This window comes from Clytia hemisphaerica, unplaced genomic scaffold (genome assembly GCF_902728285.1).
Source record: "Clytia hemisphaerica strain Z4C2 unplaced genomic scaffold, Clytia hemisphaerica genome assembly, whole genome shotgun sequence".
Lineage (NCBI taxonomy): Eukaryota > Metazoa > Cnidaria > Hydrozoa > Leptothecata > Clytiidae > Clytia > Clytia hemisphaerica.
This window is the reverse complement of record NW_027104472.1, coordinates 838,544-855,393: the sequence shown is the minus strand read 5'-3', so window position 1 is coordinate 855,393 and position 16,850 is coordinate 838,544. Positions and strand designations below refer to the sequence as shown.

General features: G+C 35.5%; 1 protein-coding gene across 2 annotated transcripts in view; it reads right to left on the bottom strand.

Moving 5' to 3' along the window:
* LOC136821329 (peptidyl-prolyl cis-trans isomerase FKBP2-like) overlaps nt 1-10,622 on the bottom strand; it is a 32,141-nt gene extending 21,519 nt beyond the window's left edge. Inside the window, exons 1-4 of one of the 2 annotated variants that reach the window (XM_067077565.1) lie at nt 10,463-10,622; nt 6,633-6,695; nt 3,100-3,227; nt 2,144-2,214 (exon numbers count right to left, since the gene is read on the bottom strand). In XM_067077565.1, coding sequence (XP_066933666.1) covers nt 2,144-2,214; nt 3,100-3,227; nt 6,633-6,695; nt 10,463-10,576 — 376 coding nt within the window. In that variant the 5' untranslated portion in view covers nt 10,577-10,622. Of the gene's footprint in view, nt 1-2,143; nt 2,215-3,099; nt 3,228-6,632; nt 6,696-10,462 lie in introns of those variants that run through there. The other variant, XM_067077564.1, reaches the window with a different exon arrangement.
* Nucleotides 10,623-16,850: the final 6,228 nt, after the last annotated feature.

The following is a 16,850-nucleotide window of genomic DNA, read 5'->3' as shown; positions in this document are numbered from 1 at the left end:
ATAACTCTATAGTAATTTCATTCTTCTGTTTTGTCAAGTTACTTCTGTTAAGTTTAAGTTATTTAATTTCCACCATTATGGAAGCAAAACGTTCGAATCTGTACTCTTGCGCAAATTGAACGTTTGCTTCCATAATGGCGGAAATTAGATAATTTAACAAAAAAACATCTATCGGTGCCATCCAATAATGCGGCGACCGAACTCACTTCTGTACTGGAAGTACCCAGTCAAAAAAAAATTACTTAACCTTAGTTCTGGCCGTTGCGTTTACGTAGACTTTTAAAATTAAGAAGGGTTAACATAAGTGTGTTAAAGTAATGGTTAATTTACATAATATAGTTTTGTTTGAGCCTACGTGCTTCCCCTATATCTTAAAAGTATGAAAACGATCTTTTTTAGTCATATTCTTTTGAAAAAAATGTACATTACATTTATTTTGGGTTTAAATTGGATTAGCACATCTTTTTAATACAAAGATACAGTATCTCAAAATTTATGTTTTAATAATTAGAATACCTTTAAAAGTCTCAAAAATAATGCAATAATTGGAGTATGGTTTATATGAATCGTAATTCCCAATGAAATTACAGGAGATATTTTAGAAAGTTTAATCGTTTTTGCTTTATTACAGAGATAAATTATTTCAAATTTTGTTGCCAGCTTATTAGGACCTCTCTAAAGTAGGTACTCAAAAATAAGGCAATAATTGGAGTACGGTTTATATGAATTGTAATTCACAATGAAATTACAGGAGAAATTTTAGAAAGTTTAATCGTTTTTGCTTTATTACAGAGATACGGTATTTCAAAATTTATATTTTAATAATTAGAATACCTCTAAAAGTCTCAAAAATAATGGAATAATTGGAGTATGGTTTATATGAATCGTAATTCCCAATGATATTACACAGATATTTCAAGAATGTTTAATCATTTTTGCTTTATTACAGAGATACATTATTTCAAATTTTGTTGCCAGCTTATTAGGACCTCTCTAAAGTGGGTACTCAAGAATAAGGCAATAATTGGAGTATGGTTTATATGAATCGTAATTCCCAATGAAATTACAGGAGAAATTTTAGAAAGTTTAATCGTTTTTACTTTATTAAAGAGATACATTATTTCAAATTTTGTTGCCAGCTTATTAGGACCTCTCTAAAGTAGGTACTCAAAAATAAGGCAATAATTTGAGTATGGTTTATATGAATCGTAATTCCCAATGAAATTATACAGATATTTCAAGAAAGTTTAATCATTTTTGCTTTATTACAGAGATACATTTATATTTCAAAGTTTGTTGCCAGCTTATTAAAGCCTCTCTAAAGTGGGTACTTATAAAGAAGTGAATCAGCCAAGTGGTCGCGTGTCAACCGATGAAAAACAAACAAAAACATAATTTCGAATTCAATTAATGATTCAGCACATAAAACATTATCACTGCCAAAATGAATGGCGTGCCAGAACTTTCAAAAATCAACAACGATTTTCACCAAAACAAACACAAAATAAAACATGGACGGATAATTAGGTTGAATAATACTGGTTCGCCAAATCAATTTTGCAAATTAATTTCTTTTACAAAGTACACTACCCAAAATTCCAATTTTTTCCAAAACCTGATAATTTATAATTAACTTTCATGTTTATAGTAGCTTAATCATCAAAATAGTATCGTAAACCTAATAAGAGCACACCTAACAATCTTTATTAAAGCGTTAGGAGGCTGGGTTAGAGATTAACCAGCAAGAATTAAGCCAATGTCTAAAGATGTTATATCGATTTTACCGAGTAGAAATGAATGTCAAATGTCAGAATTGGTTACATTGACTTTTCTCGTAGGCATAGACAAAGAATTTTGACAGCATTTCTACCTGGTAAACTCTTGGCTAGTCTCCTTACGCTTTAAGGGTTAATAGATAATGTTAACGTTCTCTAATTCAATTTTTTAAGGTGAATAGCATTTTAATCGAATAAGAAAACGTATCAATTACGAGAGTTTCTTGTTGACGTTGACTTTCACTATTATCGAATAATAGAACAGATCAAATAGTCTAATCATCGAATTAGAGAGCCTAAACTGAATACAAAAGTAAAAGTGCAAATCAAATCATCTTTTGCTCAAATGCAAATGCAAAATAACTTACGAGGAACAACTCCCATGATGCCATCTTTTCCATATCCCAAATGAGGTGGAATAACCAACTTCCTTTTCTCTCTACAGAAACGAAATGATGATAAGATTAGGTTCTCGTAATTACCTTAAGTGGATTAATTTTGGCGGATATTAAATTTGGCGAATTTGACAAATTTTAAGAAAAGTATATTTTAAATTTCTCAAAATTTCCAATTCGTCAAATTAAATCCCCGCTAAATTTTACAAAATTGATATATCGCCAAATTTAATCCCCGCCAAAATTCTATTTTGGCCAATCGCCAAATTAAATTCACGCCAGAACTAATCCACTTAAGGTAATATCCATTCATGGTAGAGTGGAGGATGGAGGATATATGTTGTTTTTTAATGATCTACCCCTGTAAATTTCGATTTTTTATCCCCTGGCAACGTCTCATTAAATTGACCCCCGCCTGGACACTGCGAGTTTGGACATGACGGTTTTCACACCTCTTTCAATACCCGTGAACAACATCTCCTCCACCTCCATGAACCGATTTTTTCTGGAAGAGCCCATTAACTCCATATCAGTATAGTTTCTACAATTAAAAAAGACTGGGCAGTGGCGGATTTAAAAAAGAGTTTCAAAATTTATGATAGAGAGTTTTTATCTTAGCCATAATCCTTATGGGGAAATAAAGACTCTCTATCGCTAATTTGGAAACCTCCTCCAATCCGATACCGTATCTTGGTCTAATTTCGACATCCCTCAGCTAATTTCGACACCCTTCAGCTGAAATTGATAGAAAGGTCAAAACTATTTTTCTTTGCTTAGTGGTCAGGGAGGAATAATCCTTTTTCAATCATTGATTCAGACTTTAATGTTATTCCTGTCTCTATAGAAGGGTGTCGGATTTAGACGAGGGATGTCGATATTAGACCAACTTACGGTACTGCACGTAGAAAATCAAAAATGACGTCACTTACCCAGGGCACATTCCATGCAAACCACGTTCCCATCCTTTGATAACCATTCCAGACCCCATTTGAAATTTAAATGGTAACCGATTTTCTCTCATGGAGGTGTCAAAAATATGACCATCTGTAAGCATACCCTACAGAAGAAATATTAAACTCAAGATGATAATTAAGCTCAATAAAACTCTGAAAGAATAGTTGTATGCTGTTAGATAGATAATGCAATTTTAAATTGTGAGAAATATAAAACCTAAAGAACGCTCAAAGGTTTGCATAAATACCGCGAATCTTAATAAGTCTAGCTGATTTGTGATTGCATGAATTGCGAAAATGAAACCTGGGTTTACTGGAGGACCTTCGAGGCAAGGTTTTTTTTCTGTTAAGAAGAGGGGGGGGTGATTTAAGAAAAATCTCAGATGTTTATGCGTCTTTAAGAGCCAGTTTTTTTAAGAGCGGGGCAGGTCCAATAGTTTGAAACTTAGATTTTTTTCATTTTTGGATATGTTGTTAAGTACAATGAACTGAGTAAAATCCCAAAATATTTTGGTCTGAAAATCCATAATGGCGGATTTATGCCAATTTGAAGTATTTGACATTTTTGGGCATTGCACTTAAAAAGTTTTTTGATATAGAACCATGCTTTCTCAAATCAAAATGAGGAATTGATTTTGGGTGATTCTGAAACTATGGCCAGTAAACTATACAATTTTCCAAAAAAATCAAAATTTTCAAAATGGTAGCTGGGGTTATGACGTCAAAAAAACACTACAAATTTGATTTTAGGGGTATTTTAGAGCCATCTGACCTGTCCCAGGGGAGTTTCTTACTGCTCAAAATAATATTTTCTGGTAGTTTAGTCCCTGGTCTATTCATTTGAAGTGATTGCAATAAAAAATTCCGGCCCTACTGGCCCCTAGAGGCCCGAAAAGCCAATAAGGTCTCAAAAAAGTACCAACTTTAGCCCAATTTTCCTAGAAATCCCAACATTGTCTGACCTCCAACTCTTCTGTTCCTGAAAGACAACCGCCTGGTCTCTTAGGATCAAAAGAGAAACCTATGTGACCTCCTACCATTAATTTTTTATCTTGATTTAACAATTTTCTTAACATCGCTTGAAAAATGACTAAAATTTGGGATATTTTGGCCCATTGGCAAACTTCAAAGGGGTCTAGGTCACTGAATTTGTTATAATATAAGGGCTTTGATGAATCTTTTATATAAAAACAATGAAACTAGGTGAAAAAAGTTGTCAAATGTGCTTTTTTGGGCCAAAAAGGCTTTTTTTTCAATTTTTTGACTAGAGCTGAGGTCATTCTATTGCAGCCAGTAATTGGCAGTTAGAAAGTAAATTTTATCTGAAAATCATGATTCCTCATCACATTCCAGAAAGGTTTCTAGGAAAATCAAATATGGTACTCTTCGAAAGCTTATAGAGGCTGAATTTTCACTCAAAGGCGGCTTCAAACTCCCCTGACCCCCTTAATTTTGTAAAATTGACTTAAAAGTACATTTTTGGCTGAAATTTTTGCCCAAAATGAGTACCCATTGCTACTTGATTCTTGATTTTGTGAAAGCATCCTATAGATAGTTCAAGAATTTATCAGAAGTTGGAACCTTTTCTTTTCTTTTAAAGAAGAGGGCTAGCTCAAAGTCAGTTTTAACTCTACAATCCTAAAAATCTTGACAATGTTGCTCAAAACAACAATTTTTGCTCAAGATTGAACAGAAAATGAGCCCACTCAGATAATAAAATCTTGGTTTTTGGAAAGTTTCATGGGGATAGTACAAACATTCATCAAGATCTTTACCTCCTGATCTACCATTTAAGGATCAAGTCTGTCAAAATGTGCTTCTAAACTCTCAAATCTTCAAAGCTGAACTTTACCAACCCCATAAAACAATTTTGCTATCAGCCTATTTGCTCTTAAATGCAGTTAATGAGCTCAAAGTTCAAATTATCCAAAGAGAAGAAAAGGTTTAAGAATATTTTGTACTTTTGGACTTATCTCTAAGTATTTAAGGGCAGAAAGGTTGATGGCAAAATTGTTTTATGGGGTTGGTAAAGTTCACCTTTGAAGATTTGAGAGTTTAGAAACACATTTTGACAGACTTGATCCTTAAATGGTAGATCAGGAGGTAAAGATCTTGATGAATGTTTGTACTATCCCCATGAAACTTTCCAAAAACCAAGATTTTATTATCTGAGTGGGCTCATTTTCTGTTCAATCTTGAGCAAAAATTGTTGTTTTGAGCAACATTGTCAAGATTTTTAGGATTGTAGAGTTAAAACTGACTTTGAGCTAGCCCTAATCTTTAAAAGAAAAGAAAAGGTTCCAACTTCTGATAAATTCTTGAACTATCTATAGGATGCTTTCACAAAATCAAGAATCAAGTAGCAATGGGTACTCATTTTGGGCAAAAATTTCAGCCAAAAATGTACTTTTAAGTCAATTTTACAAAATTAAGGGGGTCAGGGGAGTTTGAAGCCGCCTTTGAGTGAAAATTCAGCCTCTATAAGCTTTCGAAGAGTACCATATTTGATTTTCCTAGAAACCTTTCTGGAATGTGATGAGGAATCATGATTTTCAGATAAAATTTACTTTCTAACTGCCAATTACTGGCTGCAATAGAATGACCTCAGCTCTAGTCAAAAAATTGAAAAAAAAGCCTTTTTGGCCCAAAAAAGCACATTTGACAACTTTTTTCACCTAGTTTCATTGTTTTTATATAAAAGATTCATCAAAGCCCTTATATTATAACAAATTCAGTGACCTAGACCCCTTTGAAGTTTGCCAATGGGCCAAAATATCCCAAATTTTAGTCATTTTTCAAGCGATGTTAAGAAAATTGTTAAATCAAGATAAAAAATTAATGGTAGGAGGTCACATAGGTTTCTCTTTTGATCCTAAGAGACCAGGTGGTTGTCTTTCAGAAACAGAAGAGTTGGAGGTCAGACAATGTTGGGATTTCTAGGAAAATTGGGCTAAAGTTGGTACTTTTTTGAGACCTTATTGGCTTTTCGGGCCTCTAGGGGCCAGTAGGGCCGGAATTTTTTATTGCAATCACTTCAAATGAATAGACCAGGGACTAAACTACCAGAAAATATTATTTTGAGCAGTAAGAAACTCCCCTGGGACAGGTCAGATGGCTCTAAAATACCCCTAAAATCAAATTTGTAGTGTTTTTGTGACGTCATAACCCCAGCTACCATTTTGAAAATTTTGATTTTTTTGGAAAATTGTATAGTTTACTGGCCATAGTTTCAGAATCACCCAAAATCAATTCCTCATTTTGATTTGAGAAAGCATGGTTCTATATCAAAAAACTTTTTAAGTGCAATGCCCAAAAATGTCAAAAACTTCAAATTGGCATAAATCCGCCATTATGGATTTTCAGACCAAAATATTTTGGGATTTTACTCAGTTCATTGTACTTAACAACATATCCAAAAATGAAAAAAATCTAAGTTTCAAACTATTGGAACTGCCCCAAACTGCCCCATTCTTAAAAAAACTGGCTCTTAAGGTTTTCTTAACTCTTACAGTATAATGGACATGAACGACATCACCAGGTCTTGCAAAGTCTTCACATTCACTTGGTTTCTCCTTAAAGTAAAATAAAGATAAAATCACGAAGATGTACTTAAAATGTATTGTGTGATAATCCAATAAAATAGCTCAAGTGTTGAGATATATGTATTACAAATAATAATTCCATGCCACAGATTTCTTTTTCTTCATTTTCGAGGAGGGGAGAAGACGGGGGAAAACCAAAATTAGCACAAAGATTTAGCCCATGGTAGTCATCATCCATATTCACACACTTTGAAAGCCCGGTAACTTTCAATCAATTCAAAAAATTGTAGTTAACAGTAAAATTGTTTCTTTTTCCTTCTGTTTCATATCGCTCCCTCAGTACTTGCCTGTTTGGTTAGGAAAGTCCTACTTTGGGTTTTTAAGCCTTACCTATCCTAAGTTCTTTTTAAAACAGTACCGTGAGATCGGGTAACTTGCATCAGGGGGAGGCTAGTACATGCCTTGCCCTCAAATGAATGACCTAGCTGGGGCCAGGCCCAATTGATTGTTTGGTTTGTGTCCTAGAAGCTTTAAAAAAATGGTCGGTCGGTACTGTAGCTAAAATTTGAACCTTTTTTTAATTTTTCCCACCAAAACCTCAATTTTTGAAATCCTTCATTCTTCAAGCAATCGCACAATCCTGGATTCCAACCGCGAATGTAAAGAAAAAGCCTGAACCCTGGATCCACAAAGGTACGCACCACGATCACAAAATCACTTCTACGCATCCAGATTGAGGCATTCGCTGCGTGTTCTTATAAGGAATACAGCCACAACTCTCTGCTTTTAGGTGCTTAATTTTTGTTTTTAAGTATAGATTACACTGGGATATTTTTGCCGCTCGCTCACAATGGTGTAAGCTGTGCCTTATTTTTTTCCTTTTTGAGCGCGAAGTGGTTGTTGTTTATAAAGAAAAAAACGCTGAAATTGACGCTCACATGAAAAGAAGGAAAGAAGGATTTGATTTTTCCAACTCAAAATGAAGTATTTTTTCCCAAATACTTAGTGGTAGAGTTGGTCGGAGGACATGAACCAAACTATCAATTGGGCCTGGCCTGGTCATTAAAATACAAAGTTAAATCAAAACAAAAACGAACGTAGTCGTCTAAAAAAACGGCTATTCTTTTTTAGAATCAACCTTACAATCTAGTTTTTATATTGTGACTGATCCTTTTGTTTCGATAATAACATCAAGAACTAAGTTTCTTTCTTTCCTTTTTCTTTCTCATAAATTCAAGCTTTCCCTCACACTCTCCAAGCGTGGTTAGCTCAAGCGGTTAGAGCGCCTGTCTCATAAGCATGGGTTTCCGAGTTCGATCCCGCTGGGAGACAAATTTTCCAATTCTTGATTTTGTTTTTGTGCTCATCACTTTAATTTTGAATAACATTTCATGAAAGTGAAGAGATATCGACGCGTTATGTAATGTTAATTGCTATTAGTAATTACGTGTCATGGTTTCAGCCCACTTTTCAGGTGCCCCCATTGAGCATGGTGCCCCTAGCAATTTAGGTCCCCTTGAGAAATTGCTTTGAGTTAGGTACCCCCATTCAGCCAAAAAAAAATTTTTGAATTGACACTTTTTGTTCTTTTGTTATTCCTAAAATCTTAATGATAGCGTGTAAAGCGCTCACGCATGAACACCTGCTAATAAGCTTTGTTGTTATGGTATAAAGATGGCGGCTGTAAATCAAAACAACCACATTAGAAAAATATAGCAAAAGATGGCGTGATGGGAAACGAAAGAGAAATTGGATGGGAAACTAGGTGCTGGGGTAAAAAAATTCAATAATTTGAAATATTTTGAAATATTCGATTTGGAAAATATAACCAGCCCCCAGAGCCTCCATCAAGACAGCTAGGTACCCTTAATGAATAGGTAACCCCAAAGAATTGCAAGGCATTAGCCCCCCTCTACTAACCTGGCCTAGGTGCCCTTCAGATTTCTGGGGGGGGGGGGCTGACACCGTGTTCAATTCGAATCTATGATCTGTTCCCTCTTAGTCAGGAGTTTAATACCCTTATAACAACCGTATTTTATAAGCATTGAATACTGAAATTCAAATGACGACAACGCAAGAAAGATAAGCAAACGATTGGATCAAGTGTCAAACATTTTGACCCGGAAATCAATTATCATTCTGTCTTTAAAGTATAAAACAAGAATGATTCTGAAAGAAGTTATTTGATGATTCTCTTACAAAGAATCGCTCGCTCACTCGCTGGCTGAAAGTGAAAGTGAAAGTAGTGAAACTGAAACTGAAACTGTCAGTCACCAAACACAGGCGCAAACGCCTATACCTGTTCTTCTATATCTCAGCCTTGAATAATCACTTGTGGTAAAAAAAAGATAAGAAAAAAAAACTTAAAAAAGTTCTTATTAAGTGATGCTATAATAGCTTATCTAAACCTTACACAGAGAGCGGAGGTAATATATGCTAGTTACTTGTTTGATTGACCTTCATTATAATAGAAAGAGAATTAAAAAAAGAAATTTGAAGAATTGAAAAATTTGACACCCAGTGGGATCGAACTCGGAAACCCATGCTTATGAGACAGACGCTCTAACCGCTTGAGCTAACCACGCTTGGAGAGTGCGAGGGAAAGCTTGAATTTATGAGAAAGAAAAAGGAAAGAAAGAAACGAGAAGAAAATTAGTTCCCGCTTTGATGTTATTATCGAAACAAAGGGATCAGTCACGCTGACATTCCTTTCCACACGTCAGCAATCTAGTTTTTATAAATATAAAAACTAGATTGTAAGGTTAATTCTAAAAAAGAATAGCCGTTTTTTTAGACGACTACGTTAATGGTAAAGTAGAGCTGCGAGCGGAGCTGCATTCATTTGTTTTGAAATTTTTCTGCTTTGATTGGTCATTCATTTGATGGCTATTCAAGTTTCCCTCCACTGTGCACTGATGCAAGTTACCCAACTTCACGGTATCGTTTCATATTTTTGTGATTCAATCATGTTATTATAGACCTTTTTTTAAAGAGGCAGCCGTGTTGAATAATTATGTACTCCAGCATAAAAACAATGATACAGCATGCATAATTACTGTATCGTGCATATTTAAAAAATTATGCACGGCTGTTAAATGCAAGGGCTGATAAAGAAACTGAAGTCGTGGTTTTTCTAGTTCTAGTAATCTAGTATTTCTAGTTTAAAGTAAACTTGGGTAACTTGCAACAGTGGAGGGAATCTTGCATAACCATCAAATGCCTGATCAATCAGTCTGGGAAATCCTCTCAATTGCACGCTTATCAAAACAAAGCGCGCCGTAAGCGCGCAATTGCACGGTTTATCAAAATGGCAGAATTTTTATACACGCTTATCGAAATTGTTCTGAAACGGGCGGTAAGCGTTAAGCAAGATTGACGGGTGACGGCTTTTGCTTTTCCTATATTTTTGACACGCAATTCCTTCCGAAAGCTCTGTTGAATTTCAAAAGCCTAGGGCAGTTTTACTCAAAATTTATCGTAGAAGAAGATTCCGTAAAAATGGATTGCCCGTTATATAAAACCATGCCTTCGCCCGAATTAGAGAATTCTGAACCCCTTGAAATCCCTAAGCAATTTCAACCAGGCAGGAGCGGGCGTAAATTATAACCATGCAATTGCCCGCTTACGCCCTCGGAACATAAGCGTGCAATTGAGAGGATTTCCCAGACTGTCAATCACAATCATATCAAAACAAAGCAGCAAAATTTCAACAAAATGTATTTTATTTTTGCAGTCGTCTTAGGCAGAGACTGATCCGAAGCACAAGTGAATATTTTCAAATCTGAAAATGAGTATACCTCTATGATGATTTGAAGATCTTTTTTTTCTCTTGTTGCTCCAAAAACCAAATTTATCTCGAAAAAAAGAAATGAGGCGAAAACGAAAGCTTTTTTTGCTTCCACTGCCGCCATCTTGAATTCACTGTAAACAAAAACACAATCCCGTGTGAACGACACTTCACTTTGGCCCGAGACAAAATCTGGCTTACCTGAGCCAATGTCAAAAAATCAAAGCTGTTGTGGCGCAAGACCACTTGCGCGCATTTTTAATAAAAATTTTGATAAAATGGTACCAAAGCAGCGTTGAAAATTTATACCACGTTTTCTCAATTCTCCATCACAGACGGCAAGTCCAGAACTCTTGACATCTTCAGGCTTTTAGTGCATCTACATCTACTCACTCTTTATTTACCTGTCTGCATAACATAGAAAAATATCCTTTTGATGCTGCTTAGGTATGCTGTTTCTCTTCTTTCTTATGTGTTTAAGATTAATTTTGCCTAAGAAGGCAAAGGGGCAAACCCATAGTCCAGACGGTACATTTCAGTTAGTCACACTAGGAAATCAAGCTTTCACAAATAACAATTTCAGTCATCTACAGGATGTATTTGCAACAAAAAGGATGAGAGTTACCTGAATCAAGTTTGCAAGACAATTAAAACCTGAAAGTTTGAAACAAAATAAAACAGCCAGCCAAAAACAACCAACAAAAATTTGTCATTCAATTCCCGAGACAGCACTTCGATTTTTATGACCTTGTTTATACACTAAAGTAAAAACAATTCCCCAATCAAACGTTCGCTTAATAGTCGCGCGGCTGAGGTCGAAAAACGTTTCATTTCGTGATACATATTTTAGATTCCAAAAAAAACAACGGAAACTCGCGAATTAGTATGTGTAGATTACAAAATCAAAAAGTTTCCACGATATTATCGTGCAAGTAACGAGTAATTGGCGATTTTTTGCGTTTCCAGGCAAAATTGCAAGGCCTGGAAATTCATTTTTTTTCATGATTTTTGAGGGGTCTTCAAATTAAAAAAAGACCTATACCACATGATAGAGCTCTTCAAACTGAGCAAAAAAATGTATTACACCAAAGTCCCAACTTCTCTAGATCAAAAGTTATGGGCCTATTTGTGGTAAAAAACTGATGGAAAACAGGGAATTTCCCCACAATCTGCATTAATTTATGCAAAATTAAACACCTTTTTGACCACAAATAGGCCCATAACTTTTGATCTAGAGAAGTTGGGACTTTGGTGTAATACACTTTTTTGCTCAGTTTGAAGAGCTCTATCATGTGATATAGGTCTTTTTTTAATTTGAAGACCCCCCAAAAATCATGAATTTCCAGGCCTTGCAATTTTGCCTGGAAACGCAAAAAATCGCCATTTACTCGTTACTTGCACGATAATATCGTGGAAACTTTTTGATTTTGGAATCTACATATACTAATTCGAGAGTTTCCATCGAAAAAAGTGGAATCTAAGAGGTGTATCACGAAAATCATTTTCTAGCCACTTTTTTCGACCTCAGCCGCGCGACTATAATACCGTCTGACTTAGTTGACCATAGTCATCTTATGGCTATGCCCGTATGGGACTCAACGGCATGTGACTGGTTCAAAATAAGATAGGATTTTTAGACTTTTTTGAGAGCGGGCTTGCAGATTAGGCCTGGCATAAGTTTTTATAAATCTTATAGGGGTTTCACACCCAGTTGGCACAGGAACACCAGAATCGACCCTTTGTTATCAAAACAGAGTGGTGGAATTTGACAGGATTGCGGATCGGGTGGTGGGTGGGGCAAACTGGGGAGGCATTTTTGGAAACTTGGGATTTTGGCACCTCTACTAAAAGTAAAATATCTTGGTAAAACTTACGTGAGCAAAGCTAATACAAAATCTTTGGGATATTTACAATTCTAGGATGTAAAAAGCGAAGGGGTGCAGATCAGAGGCAACCCAAAGAGTTCTCTTTTGATTCGATAGCCATCTACCAGGAGGTAGGAAAGGGCGCCACTCTTTCTCCCTGGATTGCTCTAATTATCCTTGATTCTTCTCTTAATTGCTGAGCATCAAGCAAAGAGGCATCAAGTACAATTTCGGTAATCTTTGGTATGACCAGGGGGTTGAACCAGCAACCTTGTGACCATAGCTGGATGCTCTACCACTGAACTACAGTCGCCCAAAATTGAATAAATATTGTATACTTCATACTGTTTAAATACTTGAAATTTTTAACATCTTTTCAAATTTGGACAATTTAGCCCTTTTAAAAGATACAGCAATTAGAAGATGGCCCATTGAGTGAGAAAACAGCGAAAATGATTTCTCGATTCCAAAGAGCAGCTATCTATCTATCTATCTATTATGGTTGAGTTACAGGAGGCTCTGGGAGCCCATTCTCGCAACTATAGATGCTTTGAGTAAGCATCCCGTCAGCACCTTGAACTGACTACCCAATTCCCCTCACATGGCATGGGTTGACCCGGGCGAAGGTTTGTTCACTTGCCAAGTGAACCGTTGTGTGTGGGAATCGAACCTTGATCGCCTGTACAGGAATCAAAGTTGATGTCCACTATACCACAACTATGTTCTAGAGGGGTTATAAAAACATGGTTTTAACATTTGAATTTTTAGGAAATACATATTTTCTGAACCACTACAACTGTATTGTGCACTCTTTGAATGTTTGCTACACTTTTTTATTAAAAAATTGAATTGTAACATATTTTTCTTTTTCATTTTTCATCTTTTTTTTAAAAAAAGTTCTTGGATTATTATTCTCAATTTCTTTCTAAAAGTACTGTCAATTATTTTTGTGAAATGAATCAGTGCACACTCACTTAACAAGTTAAACCTTCCATTTTATTTTCAGTGTTGTAACCCTGGGTGCAGACAGATAAAAGATTGATTCACCAAAGCAGAATAATTGTTCGCTGAAACGGTAAGGATTGTTTTAATTGATTTAAGTTTTCTTTCAAACGACTGTGAATTTTTGCACCCTAATCATCCCTGGCAAATAATGTTTAAACTGAGTGGTAGTATCTTTGGATGAATGTGTGAATGGGCTTTTTCAATTGCATGAATGCGAGAAAATTTAAGAAAAGCTGCGGGAAATGCATGAATTACTTTAAATAAATTGCGTGATTGCGTGAATTGAAGGTCTGCTGGAGGGGGGGGGGGTTTAAGATGACCGAAAAATGTACTGAAAAGAACAATTTTATTTCAGAGAAACAGCATAAATCAAAAAACTATTGACAGAGGAAAGCCCCTCTTCTCCCCCAGTAGCTATGGCACTGACAATTTTACTATTTAAGTCAGCTCTACATCCGTCAATTTAATGGCCCAACTTTTGCAATTCTCTAAGTACATGACAAATCTTGCGTCAATATAATGGATTTATTTAATATTTTGCCCCCCTGATTTTTGTTTGAAACTTACATAAGCTGGTAAGAATCGGTTGACACAATTATCTGTACTACTTTTTTATAAGAATGGAGTTTTTTCAATTCATCATGAACATTCTTAATTATTTGGGAAAGATCATCCTGTTATATTCTTATGGTATTCTTAGGTTTGGATCCGATTCCAGCCAAAATCTATCATGTAATACATACATCAAGCAAAAATTTGGCATTTTTGTTGAACTTCTTTAGCATTATTGGGTAATAATTGGCAATTTAATGGTAAAAAATGGCATTCTTAGGTTCAGTCGCCAAATTCCATGATGGTGGTATTCTTAGCATTATTCTTAATTTCTTGGCCAATTTAATCATATTTTCTTAAAAAAACGTGTACTATTTATTAGGGAATTAGAAATATGATATGAGCCCTCCCCACTGGGGAATGGGTCCTACTCCTTGCGAAGTAGGAATTCCTCCTCTTTCGATTTGGAATGCTTAGCGCTGTCCAGACACCGCTGGTTCTGTGCACGCGAGACACAGATACCATGATGCATAGAGATGAAACTCGAACCACGCGGGAGAGCATATAGCTCATTGCAGGCGCGAAACAGGACGAGTGACACCACACACCACAATGTCTTGCATATCACCCACACTCTCGTATCAGAGTAGTGGTACCCAATTCCCCTCAAATGGCAAGCGTTGACCCGGGCGAAGGTGTGTTCAAGTGAATCGTAGTACTACAGTAGGAATCGAACTCAAACCTCCCAGACGGGAGTCAAGAGTGATGACCACCACACAACTACGCCATTAGAAATAGACCAAAATTTAAGCTGGAGTAATTGGAAGCTGATTTGATTGGCCAACTTATGGTCTCATCTGAGCTCCTCCATGTAATCAATCGAGGCTAATTTCTAAGAGATTCAGAGCCTTGCTGTTCCTTTCTTATCTATTTGACGCTTGAAACCTCATTTATTTTGCTAAAAAACCCGATAGTTAATTCGACACCTTCACTTTACTGCCGTGGAGGCCTATAATCTTGTATTTATTGTTCTTATATAAAAAGCTGTAATATGCCCAAACGTTGGCATTCTCTAAAATCTGAAAGGTCGAAGGTGAGCATGCGTGTAATTGTAAACAAAGTTTTGTTTGTTTTGTTTCGTTGTTCGCGTCTTAAAAGTATGAGGTGTGTTATTGGTCGAGTATATTATTATACTATATTATCGAGTATATTATACATAGAGATTCTATGTAACGATTTTCAAGAGGTTGGAAAGCATTTTAACAATGATTTTTGTCGGTTAAGTTGCGTGTGATTTCATTTTATTTTGCACAAAATGAAATCTGCCATTTTACAGCTGATTTTTTTGTTCAGTTTTTTGACACTAGTAATTCTAATATTAAACTACTACACCATCGGTGGATCTAACGTGAGTCATAAAGCATCGAATATCATTAATCTGGCGTTTGAACATAAAATACAGTATCTAACATCCAAACGGTCCACGATTAAGAGAATAAATGTCAGACAACGGTTGGTTAATGACATTGGTATAGTGATAGCAGAAGAGCAGCCAGATTTACAAGAAATTAACACACTTTATAAAGACGTTGATATTGACACTTTAAAGAAACAAAGGAATAATACAACTTCTTCAACGACGGTGGTGAATCCAGCTCTGATTTTGTCGTCTATCATTGAACATGATCCAACCATTGATGAAAATGCTCTTCCATTGTCCTTCAAGTATTATGATAACTCAAGACGAAGGTATATGTTCTTGTTCTTCCTAAAGTGTTTTTTATTAAATAAGGAAATCGAAAATGTTAAAAGACTTCCGATAGTGTTCTTAGCAATCTATTTTTGAACCTAAAATGTTTTCTTCTTTTCTAAGAAATTGCATGTTTTAGACTCTAATTCCTAATGCCGTTTATTCTATAATAATTTATTCTCAAAACATGTTCTTGTTGAGAATCTATAGAAAATATCACGTAATCCTAAAGCTGCGTCATTAGTAAACAAACGAAACTGCGCTCCGCAACACATACGTCATAATTATTACTTTTCACTTTTTTTGGCATTTGTACGAGTTGCAATCCCACAATTCGACGCGGCTCAATTAAAGATACGTGCAAGCTGTTATATATCTTTTGCCAAACGATGCAATTAACGTGCAGAAGAGATTAGCGCAAAGGTTGATGGGATTGGAACTCATACAAACACATCGAGAGTAATGATTATGTCAAAAATAAAATCTACCAGCGCGGTGCGCTATTATAAAATACGAATCTATCAAAGATAATTTAGCCTTTTTATACTATATTGTATTTATGGTTAAATATTATTCCTTTGTTAAATACTTTCAGACTTCCAGAATGTTCGGAAGAAAGGCCAGCTCAAAGAATTGCATTGTCAGCACTTCACCACACAGATGACGATCAAATACTCAATAACATTTTTTATAGATACGGAGACTTTAACAATCTATATTTCGCATTGCCAAAAGCACCTACATTCGAATATTATTGGCCGCTTAGATTCAATCCGTCATTCGTTGATAAGCTTTTGATGCATCAATCGAAACCAAATTTTATAGTCAATTCTGCTCGTAATAGCCAAGGAAAGCTGCGCGGAATGTTGTCCTCGAAAACTTTATTTTTGACGATGTTACGGGACCCTGTGGAACATTTTCGAGATATTTATGAAAAAATTGACATGAGTAAGCATATGAAATCGATTCATAATTCAGATATTGAAAACTTTAAAGAGTTTATTGAAAGACCTTTGGCTAATATTGATCAGATTTTGAACACAACGAAAAAGTTCTATCCACAGTTTCACCTGCTGAAAAATCGTAAGTTATTATCGAAAGTGTTTATCTATTAAACCATCAACTCTTATGCCAAAATTTATATGAAGCCAAATTGTATTTGAGTTTACATCAAATGGTTAAAAATTGGCGAGCTTACGGATCCACGTATCTGACAAATTTTTTCA